The following is a 22,536-nucleotide window of genomic DNA, read 5'->3' as shown; positions in this document are numbered from 1 at the left end:
TCAAAACCAAAATATATTACAAGGATACTATGAAATCAGGAGCTGGAAACTGCAAATGTTTTGCATTTTCCTTAAAAACTCAGAGTAGTAAATCTTGTTTTTGCATTTGGAATCTAAACGGGCTCAGTGTGATGAAGTGAAGAAGTATCTTGACTGAACTAAGTCTCTTAATTGGTTGGAAAGTGTTTTTGACATAATGCGGTCTGATGCTGTGAAATGTAGTGCTAATAAACACAAACTCAATGTCAGCCAACATTTGTTACACTGTATGGTTCTGCTTAATCCAGGCAATCTTTTCAATATGTGGTGTGTTTATCCCTTTTTTCACCATTGCCCTCGCAGAAGTTCCACTTGTTCATTGACTCTTTCTATCATCTCTCTGCTCTGATTGGACAGTGGTGTTGTGCGACCGCCCCAGCATGCCTCCCTACGCCCAGATCTCGGGCGACCGTCGGACAGTAGGCTCAGTCATCCGCTACAGCTGCATCGGCCAGCGTACCATCATCGGCAACACAACGCGTATGTGCCAGCTGGACGCCCAGTGGAGCGGCTCGCCACCACACTGCTCCGGTACGGAAAACTACACCCAGGGTGACCGTCTGACAGTTCGGAAAGATTGAACTGAAAGTAGCCTAATTTTGTGGTAGCTCTCAAACCTGAGCTGAAAGAACCAGCACATTTGATCTTTGATATTTGAAAGTACGTGCCGGTGTAGCCCCTATTCTCATCCTCTTTCTAGCTCCTTGCTTGTAATACTTGCTTTATTCAGATGTAATATCACCTCACACCAGAGTTTAAGTCTTTTGGGGGGGGGGGCTGTTAGCAGGCAATGAGCAAAGTAGGTGGACCAAAGATGGAACTGCCTCTCTGATCCATAGGCCTCAAGGGCAGAGAGAATGTCCCCTATAAAACTGTTTTAATCTGCTCATATTACACTGAGGAACAGGGGCGCCCACACTTCAGCTGGGTTATGAAGCACTATAAAGACATCAGCCCCCATACTCTCTCTCTCTCTCCCCATACAGCGATTTGCCTCAGAGCTCCTGGTATCTCTAATACACCTGAGGAAAGCCACAGGGGTGTCCACCGATGCAAGTGTACATAGACACCGATGCAAGCGCATTCACAGAGATGTGACAGAAACATACACGGACTTAGACAGTCACAGAAACACACTGCCTAGCTCACACACAGACCCACAAGCCGACAATATAACGGCATGCTGACAGTTTAATGTCACAATTCATGACATTCATATAAATTCGGGGGATTGCTAGTGTTCTCTCAACGGGCAATGAGCACAGCCTTTTTATAATGATTTTCCAGACTTTCTTAGCTATGCACTATTGAAGCGATATTGACCAGCGCCTCGTGAAATGAGAAGCGAGAGCGGCACGCAGCAGTACTAAACGGTTTGTGAGTGTTTTAAATGGAGAACATGGAATTATGAAGCAAGTTGCAAAATATATGTTGCGTCAATGGAATGAAAAACCACATCTTATTGCACATTTTCTGCATGTTGAAAAAATGGATATAATGAAGCTTAATGTATTTGCGAGGCTTGTCACTCCTTAGCGTGGTCGGGGAATGGTATTTCCCTTCCTGTTATTAACATTAATATTATTATTTTCATGTTGAGAGAGTACATTTTCTAATCTGTGGATCCACATGAGTTGTCAAAAATATGAGCTTTTTTTTTCGCTACATTTGTCACAGAATCTTTTGTTGTTGTTGTTTTTTACCGCTCCAGGCGATTCAGCCGGGCTGTGCGGAGATCCAGGCATTCCTGTGCATGGAATCCGTCTGGGAGAAGACTTTACAGTCGGCACTGCTGTCCGCTTTAACTGTGAGCCCGGCTATACGCTGAAGGGTTCTCCTGAGAGAACTTGCCTGACTAATGGGACCTGGATCGGCACCCAACCTGAGTGTCATGGTAAGGAATGCACTTATGTACTTGAAGTGTGTGTTTTACTTCTTATTCTCCGGCAAACATGGACTGGTATACGGGGGTGATGGAACCCAGTTTCACAATCAGCATCACACTGCTCAGAAGGTTTTATGCCAATGTGCTTGGAAGGAGACTCTGGCCAATTGTCAGATTTTAGTTTCTGGAGGATGAATAATGACTTCAACCTTGTCTTTGATACTGGAGGGGTAATGGTAGTTCTGCCTCTAATCTGCATGTGTTGTCCCGTGCTGTTAGCTGTGTATGCATACTTGGTGGTAAGTCAAGTATGTTCACAGTCCGTGTTGTATTTCACAAAGCCTGTGCGTATAGTGACCAAAAGAGTACAACCGTTTAGTGAAAGGGTGAGCAGTTTATCAGAAAATCTGATTTGTATAGACCGAATCACAAAGTTTCTCCCCCAAGACAGATAAGTGTATATTAGGGTCTGGTGAAGTGAGGGTAAGATAAGATCGATACAGATGCAGATTAGTCTGGCACCCACCAGGAGAAAGCTGAGCGTTAAGGTGAATCTTTCAATTTATTTGGCAAGGGAGCTTTTTTGAGCTTTGGGTAGTGACCAACAGACTACAACCCTTTAGGGTCAGGGGGAGCACAGCTTGGATATCAAGAAACAGCTGCTCCTCTCCGTTGGAAACAGCCAGTTGAAGTTGTTCAGAAATCTGATCGGGACGCCTTCCCCTATGTACTGTGGAAGTATTCTGGACACGTCCAACTGAAGACCCCAGAGCAGACCCAGAAGACTATGGAGGGATTACATATCCCATCTGGCCTTGGAACTCCTTGAGATTCATTATGAGGAGCTGGAGGACATCGCTGGGGAAAGTCATGTGTGGGCTGCTGATTAAATTGCGAACCACTGCAACCCAAACCAGGATAACTGGTGGAAAATGAATGGATGGTTTGACAGACTTCTTCTAAGCAGTAATGAATGAACACAATGTCTGACCATGTAGTAACGCATAAAACAGGCCAGCTGTTGAGTTTTGATCGTGCAGTAACTTAAGCTGAATTTAATGGTCACAATGTTTTCAAGCTGTCTTTTCCTTTGTGTATCCTTTTTCTCACTCCCTTTTGTCATCCTTTCTTCTGAAGATGAATTGCTCCCACTGCATTTGTTCATCAAACCTTTGTATGCATCGATTTTATATGGACACCCAGATGATAGTCCTCAATTGTAGTTTATTTTTAACTTAGTGAATGTTTCAGAATGCGGTTGTATGTTTGTTAATGAGTATTTATAAGTCATGATCTCCACATTTTTATGGTTTTTCAGATCTAGCTGATCTAAACAAACCCCACCACTGAATTGCACATTATAATCTGTAAATTGTAGATACATACTGTAGTCACTGATTGTGTAATTAGCTGCTGCCTTTGCAAATTGGATGAAAGGCACTTTGCACATTTGCATGTGCTTTGTGTGTGTTTGCTAAAAAGCGATTGAGCGAGTAAGAATTGGAGAAATAACAGAGAATGTTTTCTCTATTGATTGAACCTTATAAGGCTTTTGATTTTTTTTGGCCTCGTGCAACATTGCATCCAGTCTGCTGCTGACACCTGAAAAAGCAGATTCTCCTAAAGGGTAGTGAGTGCGTCCAATCGATCCGGGTCTCAAGGCCCTACACTATCCATTATTATTGCTGAGACTGGACAAGGAAATTACACACAGTAGGGGGAAAAAAAGAGTGCTCTTCTTTGTCTACTGTCAAACATCTTGCATGCAGTAGCAAGAGTAAAATAGTTTGACTCTTTTTGATTGAGCTTGACTTTTTTATCAAAATCAAGTACTTTCAATAGCATGTATGGTTTATTGGTGAAAAATATTCTTGCAGCTTCAACATTTAATTAGTTTATTGTCCATTTTCCTTTGATATTGGGTTTCAAATGAACTCTATAAGTATTCAAATTGGGTGTTATTATTTCGGTGCTTGTTTTTTAACCTACACTTTTGATACTGCATGAACAGGTGGCAGGTTGTGTCCAAGTGTTTTACTCACTAAAATAATAAAACCACCCATAAACCGGCAGTTGCAGTTTTCCACCTTCAAGTTGGAAAGTTCAATCTGCAGTTCTATTGTATTACTTTTTTTTTTCTGTTATTTTTCTTACTCTCCATGAACTCACAGCACCTTTTCTTCCCTCATCCTGGTAAACAGTTTGTTATTTCCCAGAAGCTTCATCCTGTCTGCCAGGTTGTTTTCACTTGTGCTCTTAACCTCCCCTACACACACACACACACACACACACACACACACACACACACACACACACACACACACACTACCCCCTCTCCACCACCACCTCTCTACCTTTCCTCACGCTGTCTCGTTCCCTCTCTGGTGTGTGCTATGCCCACTAGCTGAGGTTGCCCACCTGTTCTCGGTTGGCACAGACTACAAGGACCAGGCCACATCTGGTCATTACGGGAGGGCAAAGCCCATGGGGCTCAGAGGGCCCGGGGCAAGCTGGAAACTGTAATGAACAGGACCATCGCTGGTGGCAGGACAGACACCAAGGGACTTTGTGAGCAAAGGATGTGTCAATCAAGGCAGAGCTCCTTATGAAGTCGGACTCGGGAGAAGATGAGGGTGGTGGTAAGGTGGGCGGATGAAGAACAGATGGAACAGAACAGGGAAAATAAACAGAGTGAAGAACGCATATCAGACACATGAAGTAACATAAAAGGAATGGATTAGAAAACCAATCTACATATATTTAGTTTAATCAACTGAATAAGTCTGAAATAGACATGAAGAACAGGATGAAGTCAAAGTCAATGGGTAAACGGTATTTCTTCAGAAACTAAACCTTTCTGATTTCCAGAAAATACATAATATTGTTGGCGGTTGGTTGCCTTTTAGTGATCTCTGAATGGAACTTACACATGATTTTTATCAACTTTTATCATCTACTATATTTTGGTACAGAAATATAATCAGACGTTTTACGCATTTAGGTTGGAGAAATGAGTCAAATGAGAAGACTTTTCCAAAAATGCTTGCCAACACTCCCCTCAACCCCCACCTTTCTCCCCATGGAACACCCCACACTCATTACTAACTTACACTTTCTCCTCTGGTCACTCCGGATTTAGTCTGTAAATGAATATTACCTAAACTACAGTAACTCTAAGCCCTCTCTTTTTCTCTTTTGTCCTCAGTGATCTCCTGTGGAAACCCAGGAACTCCACGTAATGCCCAGATCCTGATCCACGATGGCCTAACATTTTCCAGATCTATTACTTACACGTGCAGAGAGGGCTACTACTCAACCGGCCTGCTTACCCGACACTGCACTGTTAACGGGTCCTGGACCGGCAACATGCCTGAATGCTCTGGTAATTAACATCCCCTACAGAGAAAGAGCCTCTCTAGTGCTTATCTTTTTGTCCATACTTTAATTAAATTCATGCTCTAGTTGAGGCTGCACGGTGGTATAGTGGCTAGCACTGTCGCCTCACAAAGAGGGGCCCAGGTTTGATCCCGGACTGGACGTGAGTTTTCTCCAGGTTCCTTTGGCTTCCACGGTCCAAAGACATGCAGCTTAGATGACTGTAAATTGCCTGTAGGATAAGCGGTTATGGGTAATGGATGGATGGCTTGGCTTATACACATTTACAGGTTGTCTAGCTGTTGGTTTCTCATTTCAATTTGTACTTGAACATTAATTTACCCGTTGCAATATGGTGAATAGCTCTGACACCAGCAGAATACATATCCAAATCTTGTAGGGGAGGGGAAGGCAAGATATTTAATGTTGTGCAAGAAAAACCGGAAAACATGGAAGATGTGCAACTGCTTCTAACGGCAGTGATTTTTTTTTGTAACGAATGACTCACTTTTAAGGACAATGGTCTGAGGACTGGTCTCTTCAAATGGCACAGGCCTGACTGACCGGCCCTTTATCATCACGTCTCACAAAAGATACACAGCTGCTATACAGAGCCAAGTGACCCCGGCAAAAAGAGGTCACTAAGGGAACCAATTTCTCCTGAATGGAGTGGATGAACCCTAAGCAGCACCATGAGGGATTCCAGAACTCTGTAATCCATAGGAGTGAAAGGGTCCATGTTGACGCAGTTTGTTAGAACATCTTTAGTGAGGTAATATGTCAATAGGACCACTTTTGGTTGAATGATTTCTACTGATTTCTTGTGTACTGTATGCTCAAGGGATTTATTTGACAGAGGTGGCTACTAGTACTGGACATTTTTGGTAATCTCCTCTCCGTTTTAGCTGTAACTTACTAAATATAACTGACATTTGCATTTGTTAAAAAGAAAAATGACACCTTTAGTATCATGTACCAAAGCAGTGGATTGTTGACAATCTACGTATATTGTTATGCAAGAGGAGAAACCATCTCACTGTCTCGCAGTTCTGTAGGTATTGTTATAGGGTACATAGTCTTAGATAGGCATTATGGCTGCAGGCGACACACTCTTACCAGCCCGGTGGGAAATGTAAGCGCTTGCTCAGTCAAGGGGAGACACTATACCTCCAAAACGCTCAGTTTCCTCACCCTACTGGGAATTTCGCTGCAATGTTGGTCATATGCAGTTAATAATTCCTTTTTTGTCCCATGGCAACTTTGTGCAAGTTGTCCTTCTGTGCCCTGGATTTTTCTATCGTAGACTTTTACAGCGGAGCTGAGCAATGATGCTGCTGAGTCAAACAGTGCAAATCTTACTGTTGTTACGCAATCACACTGTTTTCCCCGCAGCATTTAAAAGTATAATCAAAGACAAAATTGGTTCGTTTTGGAGCTTTAGGGAGCTACCGTAGAGGGATACCCCTCACACGATTTAGTCTCTCTGTTTTTAAGCATATGTACAGAATCAATATATCATCCAAAAGTGTCTGTGCATAAATGAATGGAGTGCTAAATACCTGTGAAGACACATCAAATATGTTGCTTTTTAGATTGTTAAATATTGTTTGTGAGGTGAACTGTGTGATGTTGATCTGCGGCTTTTCCAAGGACAACCAAATGTGAAACATACTAAATCATCAAATGACATGGCTCTACATGATGAAATACCGAACTTTATCAAGTCCTCTATTGATTTCCTTCTCTTGCTTGAACCACAAACTCTCTCTCTCCACATCTCTGTTCCTCTACGTCTGTCTTCATCGTCGATTTGTTTCACCCATTTCCATTTGGTCTTATTTCTTCCTCATCCTTTTATTTGTTTCTGCAGTAATCAACTGTGGTGACCCTGGAGTGCCGGCCAACGGGGTGAGGCTGGGCAATGATTTCATTTACAACTACTCGGTCAGTTTCCAGTGTTCTCCTGGTTTCACCATGGATGCGGACCGGGCCTCAACCCTTATCTGCACCAAGGACCGTACCTGGAATGGCACCAAACCTCACTGTAAAGGTAAAGTTGTGTAGTATGATCTCAATAACAAAACAGTGATGCGATACATCTAGACGATGGCATAGGTGACACGGAAGGAAGGAGTTATTATGGAAGGCTAGAGCTAATGAATACATATATTGGTCTGACTGGAGTACTCATTACATTAATACTTAGACTGGAACGCATCACATCGTTTAAGCTAAAATGCAGAATCCATGATGTCCTGCAATGCCTCTTTGTCTCCTTGTAGCGATCGTGTGTGGTCCACCACCTATCATCCCTAACGGACAGGTTGTCGGTACAGACTTCACCTGGGGCTCTAGCATCAGTTACTCCTGCAACCAAGGTTACCAGCTGTCCCTGCCCACTGTGTTAACATGTCAGGGCAACGGCAACTGGAGCGGAGAGAAACCTCAGTGCTTCCGTAAGTGGCACCATGCTGAAATTCCAAATTGCATTACATGTCATGTATGTCTTTCTGACATTTCTATCACCTAAGTATGTATCCATGTCCATGTGTGTAACATCCCCCCCCCCCCCCCATGGAAGATATTGAATTAAAACCCAACATGGTTAGTGGTTCACCTCACATTTTCCTGTTTCTCTCTGTCCTTCCTCTGTCTTCATCTTTGCAGCTGTGTTCTGTGGAGACCCAGGGATGCCGGCCCAGGGGAGGAGGGAGGACCGAGGATTCACTTATCTCTCCTCTGTCTCCTTCTCCTGCTACCCTCCACTTATCCTGGTGGGCTCTACCAGGAGATATTGTCAATATGATGGCACCTGGAGTGGCACACAACCCTCTTGCATAGGTAAGATAATTGCTTGTGTTGCTGGTGTTCAAACATGGGCATGGTTGTTTTACTACATATCTTTACTTTCATATAATGCCCTAGTTTCAGTGTGAGGAGAGGCCTTCCATTGGCTGGCTTGCATTATTCCCCCTTATGTTCTCCCTTGTAATCCTGATTGCGTTTTGCAATCAAAAAATAATGCATGCAAAGAAACATTTGACCCAGCTACAAGCTATTTTGATTCTGTTCTTTCATTCTTATTAGTGTAATCAATTAAACCAACCCTTAACATTTCAGAATTACCGTAAATATAGACATAATGTGGAGAAACTGAAGGTCTGGCAGTGCAGTCAAGAGTGCACCAGGGGCCCCGTTTCACCACATTTACACCATGCAACCTGCGATTTGCAACATGAGATCAATTCCTCGCAGGCAAACACTGCACTTGTGACCCATGCATGAGCACAAATTAATCTGCAATTGGCGAGTGAATATCATTTGTGAACTGCATGTAAGCAGTGCTTGCAAAACATTTTAATACCCTTTTGTTTTGCCCCCGTGTCATCCAAAATATTGTCCAGTTCTGGAATCAAAATATCTTAAGCAGTAAACTTTCTTAGGGAAGATAAATACCATTTGAGTTACAAAGTATACATTTGGAAGCTGTCGTTAGAAAGACTCACATAGTGGTCAGGAACATATTGTGAGTAAAGTAAAATGTATTGTAGCAGTCCTGAGGTCCATTGTAGTATTTGAAGTGATATAACAGATGCACATATGCCAAGTCTTTGACCAAATAACAGTTAGTTTAAACATGTATTCATTATAGCCAAAATCCACCACCTATGAATCATTTATCAGCCTCTTTGTTGAAAAACCATAATGCCTGGCATGTGGGAAAGCTTAAACTAAGAGTGAGACGGAATACATTTGAAATAGAACCTGTTTTGTGCATCTACGGTAGCTGCCGCTGACATGGCTTTACATCTTGTAAGACTTCTTAAGTGCTTTACATTCACTGGAAAGATGGCCTCCTGTGGCTAGATGTGACAATGAATACTTGAAGCTGATGGAAACCTCTTGTAAATGACATGTTCCATTCATTCCTTAACATTTGTGCAACTCAAATGAGCAATGTTTCTGTTCTCCTTTGGAAAAAAAATGGCCCAGTTTGTTACTTTTAAGATTAACAGAGTGCAAAAAGCTCCATGAACTCATGAGTTGATCAATATGTTTTTTTTGGGGGTGAGAAAAAAAAAATCTAAAGAGCACATTCTTGCAAAATGTTAGTGAACTGATTAGCAGGATGTGTGGACTGAAAAGGCCTGACATTCAGATAAATGATCAGTTTAATCTCCATGAGGCTTTTCCTAGCTAAATCAATTTTGAATAAAAAAAATGAGCAATGACAGAAAGTGGGTACAGACAACTAAAAATATTTTTGCAGGATTTGTGTATGTGAGTCTTTGTGTATGTTCCCTCAGGTCTGTATACTCAAAGTGTGTGCATACAGTATTGTATAGCCTGCTGCAGTCAGTATTTCACACCAGATATGTAAAAAATGTAATTTCCCCTACATTGTCTCTGAGGTGACATATCCATTTGTTGTGGGTGGCGTATATTAGATGGGACCTGCTTTAACATGACAGCAGTTATCACAGAATTGCTGTGTGTGTGTTTTTCAGATCCCACTCACACTACCTGTGGAGACCCTGGCATTCCTCTCTTTGGAAATCAGAACAACAGTCAAGGCTACCAGGTGTGAATATGTGGTCACACAGGAAATTGAATTCATATTAAACAAAAAAAAAGCTTTTCTTTAAAGGCTGGAAGTTATTTTGTCTTTTTTTTTTTTTTAAATCTATGTGCTGTACTTCTTTCAAAAACGGACTGATTAATCGTTTGAGCTCTACACAGTGTGTAAGGAGGATGCTATCTGCTGTGTTGTTCCTCAAGTTAATGCTTAGACAAAAAAATGAAATGCAGTGTCAAGAAAGTAGTTAGTTTACAAACAAATACTAATCCTAAGGACGAACAAACACCTCTTCTTTTTGCAAGATGTGCTTGCCGTGATGTATATTGTGTGTGCTCATAGTCCAATCCACATTTTCACAAGCTCTTGTGTGTCCTCTTACAGATCAGCAGCACTGTGTTCTTCAACTGTAGAAAGGGCTACTTACTTCAGGGCTCCATTTCTCGCACTTGTCTGCCTATCCTCACTTGGAGTGGTTTTCAACCTGAGTGCATTGGTAAGTACGCAGTCTGAAAGCATGTGTATTGTTAAGTGGAAATCTTAACATTCAGCAAAAGTTTGCATTGCTAAAAATGCGGCGCCCAAATACCCCCTATATTCTTCCTTGACCCCAAACCTCCACCTGACTTATTCTCTTCCACTATATATAGATTTTTTTGCATTCTTATCTGTTGATCCTCTGATCCCCTTCTCCCTGTTCATGTCCTCAACCCAACTTTCCTTCTTTGGTCACTCTAATCCTTCTCTCCCTCTCTTTATCCAGCCCACCACTGCAGCCAGCCAGAGATGCCAGCCCAGTCCGACGTTAGAGCCATTGAACTGCCATCCCTTGGCTACACACTGATCTATACGTGTCAGCCTGGCTTCTACTTGGCCGGAGGATCAGAGCACAGGACCTGCAGGTCCGATGGGAGCTGGACAGGGAAACAACCTCTCTGTGCAGGTATAAACATGGCTACATTACGTCGATAAGAAGGGACGACTGAGAAATACTCAATATTAAATATGCAAAGACATGCATACCCTGTTTGCTTTTGCTGCTGTTAAATCTCGACAATATTACTTACAAGACTGGAGTGAATGTTAACACATCATTTATCATCTGACCTTGCACATGGGCACAAACAAGCACGTTCACCAAACCTCATGGGTTTACAGATGTGTGCACTTGGCCACCCACTGTCCCACACAGATGTATTAAACACTTAAAACACTTCACCTCATATTTGTAATGTGCAGTTTCCATTAGCAGCCTCTTTTGAAACCACTGGGGTCCGTGCTGACTCGGGATTTAGTGGTGACTCAGTTTAGGAAATTTGGGATTCAGCTAACGTTGATGAATAGCTGCGTTATCACTTGCTTATTCTCAGACACATGCCAGGGGTAGGACGGCCCATCCATCACACAATTGAACTCCGTGTAATCACAGAGTCAAACCTCACCACTCACACACACACACACACACACACACACACACACAGACACACACACGCTTTGAAACATTAACAAGGGTGCAGAACCTGATTAGGCCAATGCATCCCATTGATTAGGTTAGCAGAAGTACCTCTTATAAATGGTGAGGCAGTGTTAACAAGGTCTAGCAGACAAATAGACTGCCATTAAGACACCCCCAAGAGTTGGCCTAAATACATATAGGAAAAAAATAGAGTCATCGACACACAATTATCGCGGGCAGACGGATGCTAATAGCTTAAAGAGAAAGACGCACAAGAGGAGGACCTCCGTGTGATGGATGCCATACCAAGCCGTTGCTGAACTATAAAGGGGTGATGTTTTTTTTTTTTTAAGGCCATGTCATTAAGACTGAGGGAAAGAAAGAGAACTAGCCTTAGCACATTCAGGATATTAACAGCGCCTGTGGGCGCAGTGATGGAAGGGAAGCTCAAAAGACTGGCACCTAATAAAGCACTAGGCTGCAGGAGTGTGTGTGCATGTGTTTTTGTTTGTGTCGATATACACATTTATCCAAGGTGATGTTTGTGCTCATAAACTACCGTCAGTATACCTGTCTTTGTTTGTAGTTGCATGTAAGCCCCCTTCGCTCTGTTTGCCTGTGTGGGTGTATGTTTACTACTGTGGTGTAGACCTGCGGCCCCGTGTGAGCAGTAAGGCATTATTAAAGTGCTTCCCTCGAAGCTGTGAAACTGTGTCTCTGACTTAGCAAAAGCCCCACAGGGACAACCGGGCTGCTCTTTTGAGGCACGAGTCGGGTCCTGTCGCAGGCAGACCTCTCTCTGTCCATCACGTTGTTTATTAGTCGTGAAAGTAGAGAGGAAGTGCTGATGGTGACATCGTTCTATACTGCAATTACCTGAGGGCTATTTCAAGAGAAAATCGCCTCCTGAGGCGTACCGGATAAACTGGGAAATTATTTTGTTTTGAGTAAGTTCTGTTTCGTTGTGCTCCTCAGCTGATAATCGCCCAAGTGGTGAGAGCCCAGTGGGGACAGTGCAGGAGCCACCCTCCAAATTACCGGGTAAGACATATCATTTGATTTGTTTCAATTATTATGTGTTCAGTTTGTCTGTGGTTCTCAGTGAGAATCTGAAAATGTTTTCAATTTTACTTCTGTATAGAGAAAATAGGTTACATTTTGCTTAACTTAAGTGCACTTGTATTCAAATGACAGTATGTACTTTTCTTCGTCTCCCCTATATCCACCCTTTTTCTTCTTTCAGTCCCTGGTGGCGTATTTGCTAAGAACTCTCTCTGGAGGGGATCCTATGAGTACCTGGGGAAGAAGCAGCCGGCTATGCTCAGCATCACTGCTTTTGAACCCTTTAGCAACCGCGTTAACGGGACACTCATCGACCACAGCGGAGTGGAACTCAAACTGGCTGGTTGGTACACCAAAAGCAGAGGTCACGGTCACCACCTGCAAAACATTCGCACACATACGCACAAGAATTCACTGTTTTTGGGTTTAAACAAACAGACAATGTCAGATAAGACCCAGTGAGGAACAAGAAAACAGTGGGGTCCCTGCATTGAATAGATCATTGCTGCTGTTACAGAACAGCCGACATTTCATATTTTTTTTTTTTCCCCTGTCGCATAATTACCGTGCAGCTGTGATCATTATGACTCAAATTTGCATCTGTAACGGCTTGGACAGTTCACTCCTCTCTACCTGGGCGCTATCAATCTTCATCACATTGTAGTAAAAATGATTTTCTACAGTTACAAATTGCCCCACTCTCCAGTGAAAGTAATGTTGCTGATGCAGATTTATGGAGTATTGTTGTGTTCGCACAATATACATATATATATTATTTTTACAAATACAACATCAGTCTCAGATAAATAGTCCAGCCTTTTTGCAAGCATTTCTTAACCTGGCATTGTTATTGTGCCTAAAAATACAAATTCTGCAAATGTTATGTTTTAATAAATAATTCACTTAAAGGATACATCTCATGATGCTCTGTAGTTGTCTAAATGAAAAGCCTGATATATCATCTTCCTCTGTGCCATTGAGCTAGCCAGTTAGCCACACGGTTGCACAGGGTGACATGTTGCTTCATTAAGTAATTAGATACATTTAATGTGATTACATTTATTATACAGTTTTGCTGAACTGGCAACATGCTTTCATCTTCTGACAAATGAAGGATTTATTCCTGATAAAAAGTCATGTTGCAAATCTTTAGTTTTTGAATTCCCATATGTGTGTAGACATATATATCGCATAATCCCTTTCAGTTTTGTTTGAGTCTGGCTGTTGCTCCAAACTAACACGTTAACATGTTTTTCTTCTAGGTACATACAAGAAGGAGGAAGCTCAGCTGCTGCTACAGGTCCACCAGATCAATGGCCCTGTGGATATCTTTGTCAACAAGTTCAAGAGAGACTACTGGGCCCTGGACGGACATGTAAGTACAAGTCCAGGGTCAGGTTCAATACAGGACCTGTCTTTGTGACTGCAAAGATGTTCCATCACACTCACAGACACAAACACACACACACACACACACACACCTTTAATGTGAAATATGCACGAGCACACATACACACTAACCTTGTCACTCTGGGGAGATGGAGGGCCCACCAAGAGTTTTCTCTTTAATTAAAATGTCAGTTAAATCATTGCCTGGTAATCAGGACTCGACAGACCCCCCCTCCACTCCTCTCTCCAGTATTATCCCCCAACCGCAGGCACCTCTAATGCACACCCACTCCAGATATAATTTTAAAAAGCAGGTCACCGTATATATACGCGTGCGCCACTGTGTGGCAAGCCTCACCGCACTTGAGTGTTTACGTCGAGGCAAGCGGAAAATTTCCTCTTGTGTGTAACATGGCCGAGTGTGTTTATGTTTGTGCTCTTGAGCAGAAAACGTCATATTAAATGTCAGCCATGAGAGCGCCGCTCAGCTCCTTTGACATGATATTTCAGTTTCTGCGTGCACCAGCTGCTGACACTTTGATGAGACTCTCCTTTGTAAAGCCTGGATGTGACATATAAAGTGTCTGTCTTCCATTCCTCCCTCTCTCTCTCTCTCCCTCCCTAGGTGTCCTACATCTCTTCTTCCAACTCCGTTGTGTACCAGGGATTTGTCAGAGGAAAAGGCTTTGGCCAATTTGGTCTCCAAAGACTGGGTGAGTAAGCTGTCCACTTGGTTATAGAAACCGCTGTGACCAAACTGTCTCCTGGGGGGAAGACTGTGTGTCCGTGCTTTGTCCTGTCTGGATTTCTATCACAGAAAGCTTTCTCTTCAAATATGTCTAGCGTCCTTCCTTAAGCTTAGCTGCTTCCACAGCGAGTCATTTGCTCTGTTGGATTTATAATTGATGTACTTTCACAAATGTGAAAACACTTTTGGAGAATGTGTCATAAAGAGGCAAACCCGGTTCAAAAACATGGTTAATAGTCAGAAAACGACATCTAGAGGCACACACGACACTTATACACACAACACAGCTGCAGAAAGCCTCTCCTTCACCAGTTTGTGTGTGTTGATGCTCGCAGGGTCTTTGCCGTGTCTAGTCCCCCCACATCTTGCCATTTTTATACAGTAAATATCATCCATTCTTTGCTGTGTGTCATTCTGCGGTTCCTTCAGCGACTTCAGCGAGGCTTTCATAGATATTGAATATTTTTTTTCAGAAAGGCTGCAGCTATCCAAAGAATTCTGCTTCATGTTTGTGACCTAGAAATCCCACCCATATGATCCTCCTTGCTGCAGTTTGTATACAGCAAATGCTTACAGCCTGACTCTATATGGCTGCTGCTGTCAAGCAGTTATGTGTATGATTCTTTTTTTTTTTTTTTTTCATCTTCATGGTTTGATTCACCTGCAACTGCAAACACTCCTTACTCTTCTGCCTCTATAAGGCATATGGGAAAGAGAAACATATGATATATAACATAGACAGAATATATAAGGTTTTATCTATCTGCTGTTTGACGATGTGCATTATAATGTGTGCATTTTAAGAAGATGCTGTTATTTTGACACCTGGTATCGATAAAGAAAGGGAAATTGCTTCTTATTCTTGTTATAAGATTTTTGCCAATTCACAACTTTTGTTTACTGCTGCCACCCGCTGTTACAATCCAGTTAAAAACAACCAGGGTATGTTTGAATGGAGAAAACATATTAATTGATCTATTAACTGCTAATCAGCAATCAAGGCCAGTCTCGTGCCGAGAGATTTGAGAAAAGTTTTGGACGTTAAAACGTACTTTCTTCTCCATCTTCCTCGTCAATCTGAAGTTTTTCTATGAAATCCCAAAAGTTGGACTTAATCTCACTCCTGAGTGGACACACAAGATCGCAGAGTGATCTGATACGCATTAGCTTGAATATGTACTTGTGTGTTCTCCCAGTACCATCGGGGCTGGTTAATTTAAAAACTGTCATTTCTCATGTAGCCTTGACAGCCTCAGCCTCTCACAAAGTCCCCGTGGCACACCGCGTTCAGGTAGGAATTCTATACATGGAAGAACTGGCAAGAACTGTTATGGCTATGTGAGATATAACTAATAACATTTAAATATAAGCTAAAATCCTTTGTATTCCCTATTCCACATCTGACAAGCGGATAATGCTCATAACTTTGCTGTTTTCCTTTTTGCTAATGCTTTTGAAGTTAAACGATTTGACAAGACTTTGGCAGCTTTTAAAAAGCAAAGCCCAGATCGGAGTGGCTCCCATGTTGTGCTGCAAGGCAGACTCAAGAGCAGCAGCGTGGGTACGAAAATAGAACCAATATGGAATTGACTAACACAGATTAAGTGTGTGTATGCACGGGTAAAGTTGTGTGAACATAGTGAAAGTGGATGTGAAAACCTGCTGTAATGAGAGATGAGAGAGGTGCTTGAACAGCAGGTGCAGATCCCTCTCCCCCCCCCCCCCCCCCGCCCACCCACCCCTCTCCCTGCCACAGCACACTGATTGAGCAAACAGCTCTTTATTAATACTGAGGGCTGGGGCTGGTGCCAGGGCATTCATGTGTATGTGTGTTTAAGTGTGTATGACAAAAGCGGACGGGGGGGGGGGGGTTAAGGTTGGACGTCTTGGAAAAGATCCTACTCAATTTGTCGAGGTTTTCCTGTTTTGTTTTAACTCAGTGGTGGTGTGACTGCGAGTGCAGTTTGCTTCCGCCAGTGTTTGTGTTTGTGTGTGTGTGTGTGTGTGCGTGTGTGTGTGTGTGTGTGTGTGTGTGTGTGTGTGTGTGTGTGTGTGTGTGTGTGCTCGCGCTCATGCAGCAGGGGGTTGATTTGCAACACCACAGATTCCACTAATTGAATTTCTCCTTGTTTGTCACTCGTCCTTTATTGGAGCTTTTTTGGCATTCTGTGGCAAACAGGTGGGCTGTCACTCCTCCAGTGTTGCTGTTGCAGACACACTCGCCTCCAAAAATTAGAGGATGAATCTGAAATGACTTAACAGCTTTTGGCGTTTGATGTCCGTAATTAAGACTCATTGCTAGGATGATGAAATTTGACATTCCCACGGGGGGAAATGAAAATAAAGCATAGTAATAGACTTTAAGAAGTCACTTATTTGCTAGGTCTGTTATGTATAAGTGGAGCCTTCCTGGCAGACCTCTTCAGCTTTTACAATTCACTTTATTTCGCTGTGCTGTGGTTACTGTTTATTTGCCTCACATTTTTATCACAACTTCTTGGCAGAAGGTGAAGAGGGTTTCCCTTTGTTTCTTTTAATTGTTGTATTCATGAGATATAATTATAATGTCTGCCGCTAAAGTGGTATTTTATTGAAGGGAGGCTAAAACAAGGGCTTAATGTATTTCCTCTTTTTCTTCCAGAGAGCTTAGATCTCGGCAGAGACAACCAAGGCTACAACTTTGCATCCAACAGCAGCTCAGTGGCGGCAGCCATCCTAGTGCCTTTTATAGCCATGATCATTGCAGGCTTCGCTCTGTACCTCTACAAACACAGGTAAGGCTCACACCGTTGATCTATTTCACAATACTCCTCATCTGCAGGGCAACATTTTATCATTACTTTGGTCCTGGTATTTACAAGGAAGCATCTTAAGTCAAGGTTTACCTCTGCAAAGTTAGCTGTTGTCAGATAGGAGTCTTGCTTGATTTCATTTGCATTCACCCTTCAGAATATATTAACTTGATATGGATTATTTTAATCCACTAATGCATATGTTGACCGTTGAATGAACCGTCTGTGATATTGAGATAAAACTACCCTCCGTCCTAGAAAACAAACTGGTTCATAACAGCGAGACAGGCGGAAGTGGTACCTGCTCGATGCAGTATTCGCACACGCTGTCCCATAGCTGAGTGAGTGAGTGAGTGAGTGAGTGAGTGAGTGAGTGAGTGAGTGAGTGAGTGAGTGAGTGAGTGAGTGAGTGAGTGAGCGAGTGAGTGAGTGACCTACCTACTTACAGTACCTACCACAATTTGCACATGGAATTATCCAATGCAAATCAGTATAGCCATATTAGTGTTGGAACAATTAGTTGATTAATCCATTAGTCGATTAACCAAAAAGTGATTAGCAAAATATTGACAGTGAATTTATCATTAAGTCATTTATTTGGCACAAACTCAAAGCGTTGGCTGGTTCCAGCTTCTTAAATGTGATTATCTGCTGATCCTATATCATTTCAGTTTCAGTGTTTTTGTGTTTGAGTCGGTCAGGCAAAACTAGATATTTAAAGATGTCACAGACGAGACTAATATCTCATTAATTAATTGAAAAAATAATCAGAGGATCAATCAATATTAAAATGTGTCGATTGCAGCCCTAATAACGCATATCTCTGCTTTATACTTGCTGTATCCACCCCTTATGGGAGCTGATCTCGTTGTTCAATATATTGATTTGTTTCATTTCAGGAGAAGACCCAAAGTCCCCTTCAATAGTTACGTGGGCCACGAGAACACTAATGGACGAGCTACGTTCGAGAACCCGATGTATGACCGCAACATCCAGCCCACTGACATCATGGCCAATGAGACAGAGTTCACAGTCAGCACAGTGTGCACAGCTGTATAGCAACTGCTTCCTCCAGAGGTACGAATCAAAACACCACACCACGTCTTGTGGGTTTATGATAAAGTAAGGACGTAGAGCATCTGAAAGTAGAGGAAGTTATCACCATGTGGCTAGCTTGAGTCAATCCCAAGCAACGAGACACCGATTCTCAGAATACAGTTGGAAACTAAACCTTTTAACTCTGGAATCTTCCGAGAATAGAAAAGTGGATTTGTTTCTTTCTGCTGCATTTCCTTTGATCTCTATCTCCCATATTAATTAATTTCATTTGGTTTGTTTATGCTTTATTGAAAGTGATGGAACTTTTTTAATTTGAACTCTGATGAAAATATTATATTAATCTTTTTATCTTCTCTCTTCTTTGTGATTTCCCTCATCTTTGTCTCCATTTCTTCGGGTATTGCTTACCTTTTTTTCCTTTTCTGTGTATATTTTCTTCTAATTTGTCTCTTTTCCTCTCTTTTCTCCTATTATCTCTCATCTTGTCCTTTTCCCCACATGCCCCTTACATCCATTCATTTATCCTCGATTCAGTTATGAGAGGAGAAGTGCGCCACATCTTAGCTCGCCTGCCAACAGAGGACATCCATAGTTCCTCGGGCAGATGGGCAAGACAAAGATCATTTTATTTCCTGTAATACATTCAAGAAACATCTCCAATGGCAAAGGCTCTGACCTGCAGGAGACGAGAAAAAAAGAGAAACCAGGCGAAGACAACAAGGACTGTAACAAAGGACAACAACATGCTTTTTGTAACTTTACATGGTTTCTTGATCATTTTCCATATTTTGAGGAAGAGCTTCAACCTGAAACTGCAGCCTGCAGGAGTAATGCTGGAAGCAAAGCTGTGATGACTTTTCTCACCGCCCTCCGCCTAAACCCAAAGGGAATTTTATGGTCAATTTTAAGTCTAGAAATTGACTTTGTAGCTAACAAAGATCTCTGTGCAAGTTAACTGTATGGTGGACAGCCACGTGTTGGCCTGGATGAGTCAAAGAGAGACAGTCTGACTGTTTCGATTCGATCTTCTCTCTGTTTTCCATTTGCTTTTTTTGGTTCTCTTTTTATACACTGCTTGCTTTCTGTGATGAGTAATTGGGAACCCTGTTATTCCCCAACAGTCTGTTCCTGTGGCCCCAAGTCTTCTGGCTGTGGATGAGTTAAAAAATCCACTACGTTTTGAAGGCCGTTCGAGACAAACATTCTATCATTACTTTATTTTTTTTTGAAGCAGAAATGAAAATCTGCTTGCGGAGGCAGCTGTATCCAGAGGAGAGGTTAAAAGGTAGCTCGGGCTGCTGGAAAGAAATGCACTTAGTGAGGTTGTAATGAGAATGAGAATGTATGTGCATATGTCAGTGAGATAGGGTGTGTGTGTGTGTGTGTGTGTTTCTTCACACATTTTTGGTGGCATCTGCAATCTACCCAAAATATATCCTGTCTGTTTTGGCCCCAAAGATTTCACCAAACACAGGACAACAGATCATTTGCTAAATTTTCTTAACAATAATTTTATTTGGGATTATCACTCTTACCTGGGTGCCCTGGACATCGATGAAACAAAAAAGGCAACCCAGAACAAATGCTGACAATGTATAGATCCACTGAGAAAACGATAAAAGTAAAGGCAGTGCGAGTCTCTACTTCCAACTTGTATCTGCTTCTCTTTGTTTGTAGTGATTCATGTGCAATCACTTCACATTTGTATGTCTAGAAGAGACTGAAAAGAAGGCGTGGAAACAACAAATCCACCTCTCTAACCAATGCGTCTATCCGAAAACAAAATGTTAAACAAGAGGCAATGCTCTCAAATTTGCTTCACATTAACATCTGTTACGACTTTCCTGCCACTGTCGCTCTGAGCCACTTGAGGAGGAAAAGACACTGGCTGGGTCAAAGTCGGCTTGGGAACTACGATACAGTATATTTACACGGATATATAAACGTCTCGGGACCATATTCTTTCCCTTTGTTTTCAAAAGTCAGAAAAAAACAACAGCACCAATGCCGGTTACAGAGAAACATAATGTGGCACATTTTCTTTGTGAATTCTCCACTTTCTGTTTAATCCTGGTTCACATGTGTCTGCAGCTTGAAGGTGGTACGTATTGTATTTTCTCTGAGTATCAAGATGCAGTATGAGCTCCTTAAACTTGGCCTCAGGAAAACAAAGATCAAAGTGTGGCCATGTTTGAACTCCCTCAAAATGTACAACTGAAGGCGCTCGAGTCCGGAGAATGGATGAGTCAGAGATGTGTTTCCTCCTGGATTACATGCAGGTCCTTTCCTCCCAAGTTAACTTCTGACAGCTCAGTCCTTTTTTTAATTTTTTTTTAAAAAACAGCAGCGTTGCTATGTTTTGTCTTCGCTCATCATGGAAATGTTGCAGACGGCTTCCTCGGAGCCGTGACAGCAGGGGAGTTGCTGGCATACTGATAACTCCAATGTATTCAATTTGAAATGATAAATATGATAACAAAACAATGTTAATGCTTCTAATGCCAACACTCCTTGAAATCTGCAGCAACCGGGGAAGTGATATCCCGGAATATTGTTTTGAAAGTGAGACACAGGAGGGAACTGTCAATAGCTATAACAGCAGGACTCCACCGTGGCAGGGGAACATGCCCAATGAGAAACATTCAAAACGTTAATGCATTTGTGACCCTTATAATGTGTGTGTGTGTATAAGCGATGGAGTCGAACAGGATTTCAAACTCCCTGCTCCCATCTATTTACAACTCACTCACTATCCCCTTACCCGTGTGTCCTGTGGATGCTGAGTTGGGTGAATAGTGCTTGAATTTCACTGCAGCAAATTGAGCCATTACATGCAATTTGCTTTAATTTAGCCATGCTTCATTGTCAGACCCATGTTGAATCCTGAAATCACCTCACCATTATCACTGACAGGACAGACCATCAATTACACAGTGTCTAAAACATCCACAGGTTTCTGCCATGTTGTCTTTCTTTTAAGTGTCAGAAACTGGGGGGGGGGGGGGGGGGGGAATTTGCCTTGCATGGATTTGTTTTTGTTTGTTAGCGTATGCATATTATAATATATGAATGCAACAAATTGGCTTTCACAGTCAAAATCAACCTCCATACAGTACCAACAGGTTTTCAAATGAAGTCTTTAGAGTCACCTAGAGTACATCATTTCCCTTCGAAATCCAGGCTTTTGAAACCAATCACTGTATTGTTCCTTCAATTAGTTTTGCTGTGGGTCAGTAATTGCTTCGACAATTTTATTACTTTTAAAGCTCTCGCTTATCTCGGCAGTAAAGATAGAATATTGCCCCTTGCCTGCTCCGGTCGAGAATTGATGGAAAGGGAAACGATTGAATTACCCTGGAGATTTCATGGGGAAAGGAGAAGTTGCACTCACATCATCTTGAAGGCATTGTTGCTTTCGGTTCTCATAGTTGCGTTTGGCCGTTCGCATTGTGCATTTCATTTGTTTTTGTTCTGAAATTGCACTAAATATTTCAGCAGAGTCGCTTCATTACGTTCCAGTTAGTTTGTGTTTAGGCCACTTTGAAGTGGTCTTCCCCCTCCGTTCATTCCTCCCCTGGCAACGTTCAGCACACTTATAACCGACTCTTTATTGAGCTGCGTTACATTTGGAGCAGTTAAGACTGACTAGAAGGAACTGATTCTATTAGACTAGATTTAGACTGTCGATTTGGATAAACATAATACACAAGTATAAGCTCACACAACTATGATTGTTTTTACCAAAAAGGGCTCAGTCTCAAGACATTCAGAACTATTTTTTAGGGGCCAAACTTAAACCTTTTCAATGTTGTTTCCCTCCTCCAGTCTTCAATAAGCACTTTACGTTCATCATAGTGCCTTGATACACCCTCTTGATATCATGAACATGCTTGAGTGGCTCTATTTTTGTGTTCAAGAGTTCCAAACATAATTTATTTTCTAGGATTGGAGGGATTATAGAAGTCTTTTATGACAGTTATATCTAAATAAAACTCTTTTTTTCAGTTTTTCTGTTATCATCTCAACCTGTATAACCCAGACACACACTTTGCATCTGTGTTGTTGAACTGAGCTTGTTAGGATCATTTCAGAGCAATCATACACATCCCCCCCCCAAAAAAAATGTTGCTTTTCCAAAAAGAGCAATATGCTTAT

The 22,536-nt window shown here is 42.1% G+C and overlaps 1 protein-coding gene across 1 annotated transcript in view; it reads left to right on the top strand.

Moving 5' to 3' along the window:
- Window positions 1-18,381, top strand: part of csmd2 (CUB and Sushi multiple domains 2) — a gene marked incomplete at both ends in the record, with an annotated part of 202,691 nt that extends 184,310 nt beyond the window's left edge. Inside the window, 15 exons of the mRNA XM_079176438.1 lie at window positions 397-570; window positions 1,751-1,933; window positions 5,130-5,306; window positions 7,170-7,349; window positions 7,582-7,755; window positions 7,967-8,140; window positions 9,808-9,881; window positions 10,260-10,371; window positions 10,639-10,818; window positions 12,307-12,372; window positions 12,575-12,736; window positions 13,656-13,768; window positions 14,408-14,495; window positions 17,172-17,304; window positions 18,222-18,381. Of these exons, the coding sequence (XP_079032564.1) occupies window positions 397-570; window positions 1,751-1,933; window positions 5,130-5,306; window positions 7,170-7,349; window positions 7,582-7,755; window positions 7,967-8,140; window positions 9,808-9,881; window positions 10,260-10,371; window positions 10,639-10,818; window positions 12,307-12,372; window positions 12,575-12,736; window positions 13,656-13,768; window positions 14,408-14,495; window positions 17,172-17,304; window positions 18,222-18,381 (2,150 nt within the window). The remainder of the gene's footprint in view (window positions 1-396; window positions 571-1,750; window positions 1,934-5,129; window positions 5,307-7,169; window positions 7,350-7,581; window positions 7,756-7,966; window positions 8,141-9,807; window positions 9,882-10,259; window positions 10,372-10,638; window positions 10,819-12,306; window positions 12,373-12,574; window positions 12,737-13,655; window positions 13,769-14,407; window positions 14,496-17,171; window positions 17,305-18,221) is intronic.
- Window positions 18,382-22,536: the final 4,155 nt, after the last annotated feature.

Source organism: Pholis gunnellus (genome assembly GCF_910591455.1).
Source record: "Pholis gunnellus genome assembly, chromosome: 16".
Taxonomy (NCBI): domain Eukaryota; kingdom Metazoa; phylum Chordata; class Actinopteri; order Perciformes; family Pholidae; genus Pholis; species Pholis gunnellus.
This window is presented reverse-complemented; position numbering and strand designations above follow the sequence as displayed.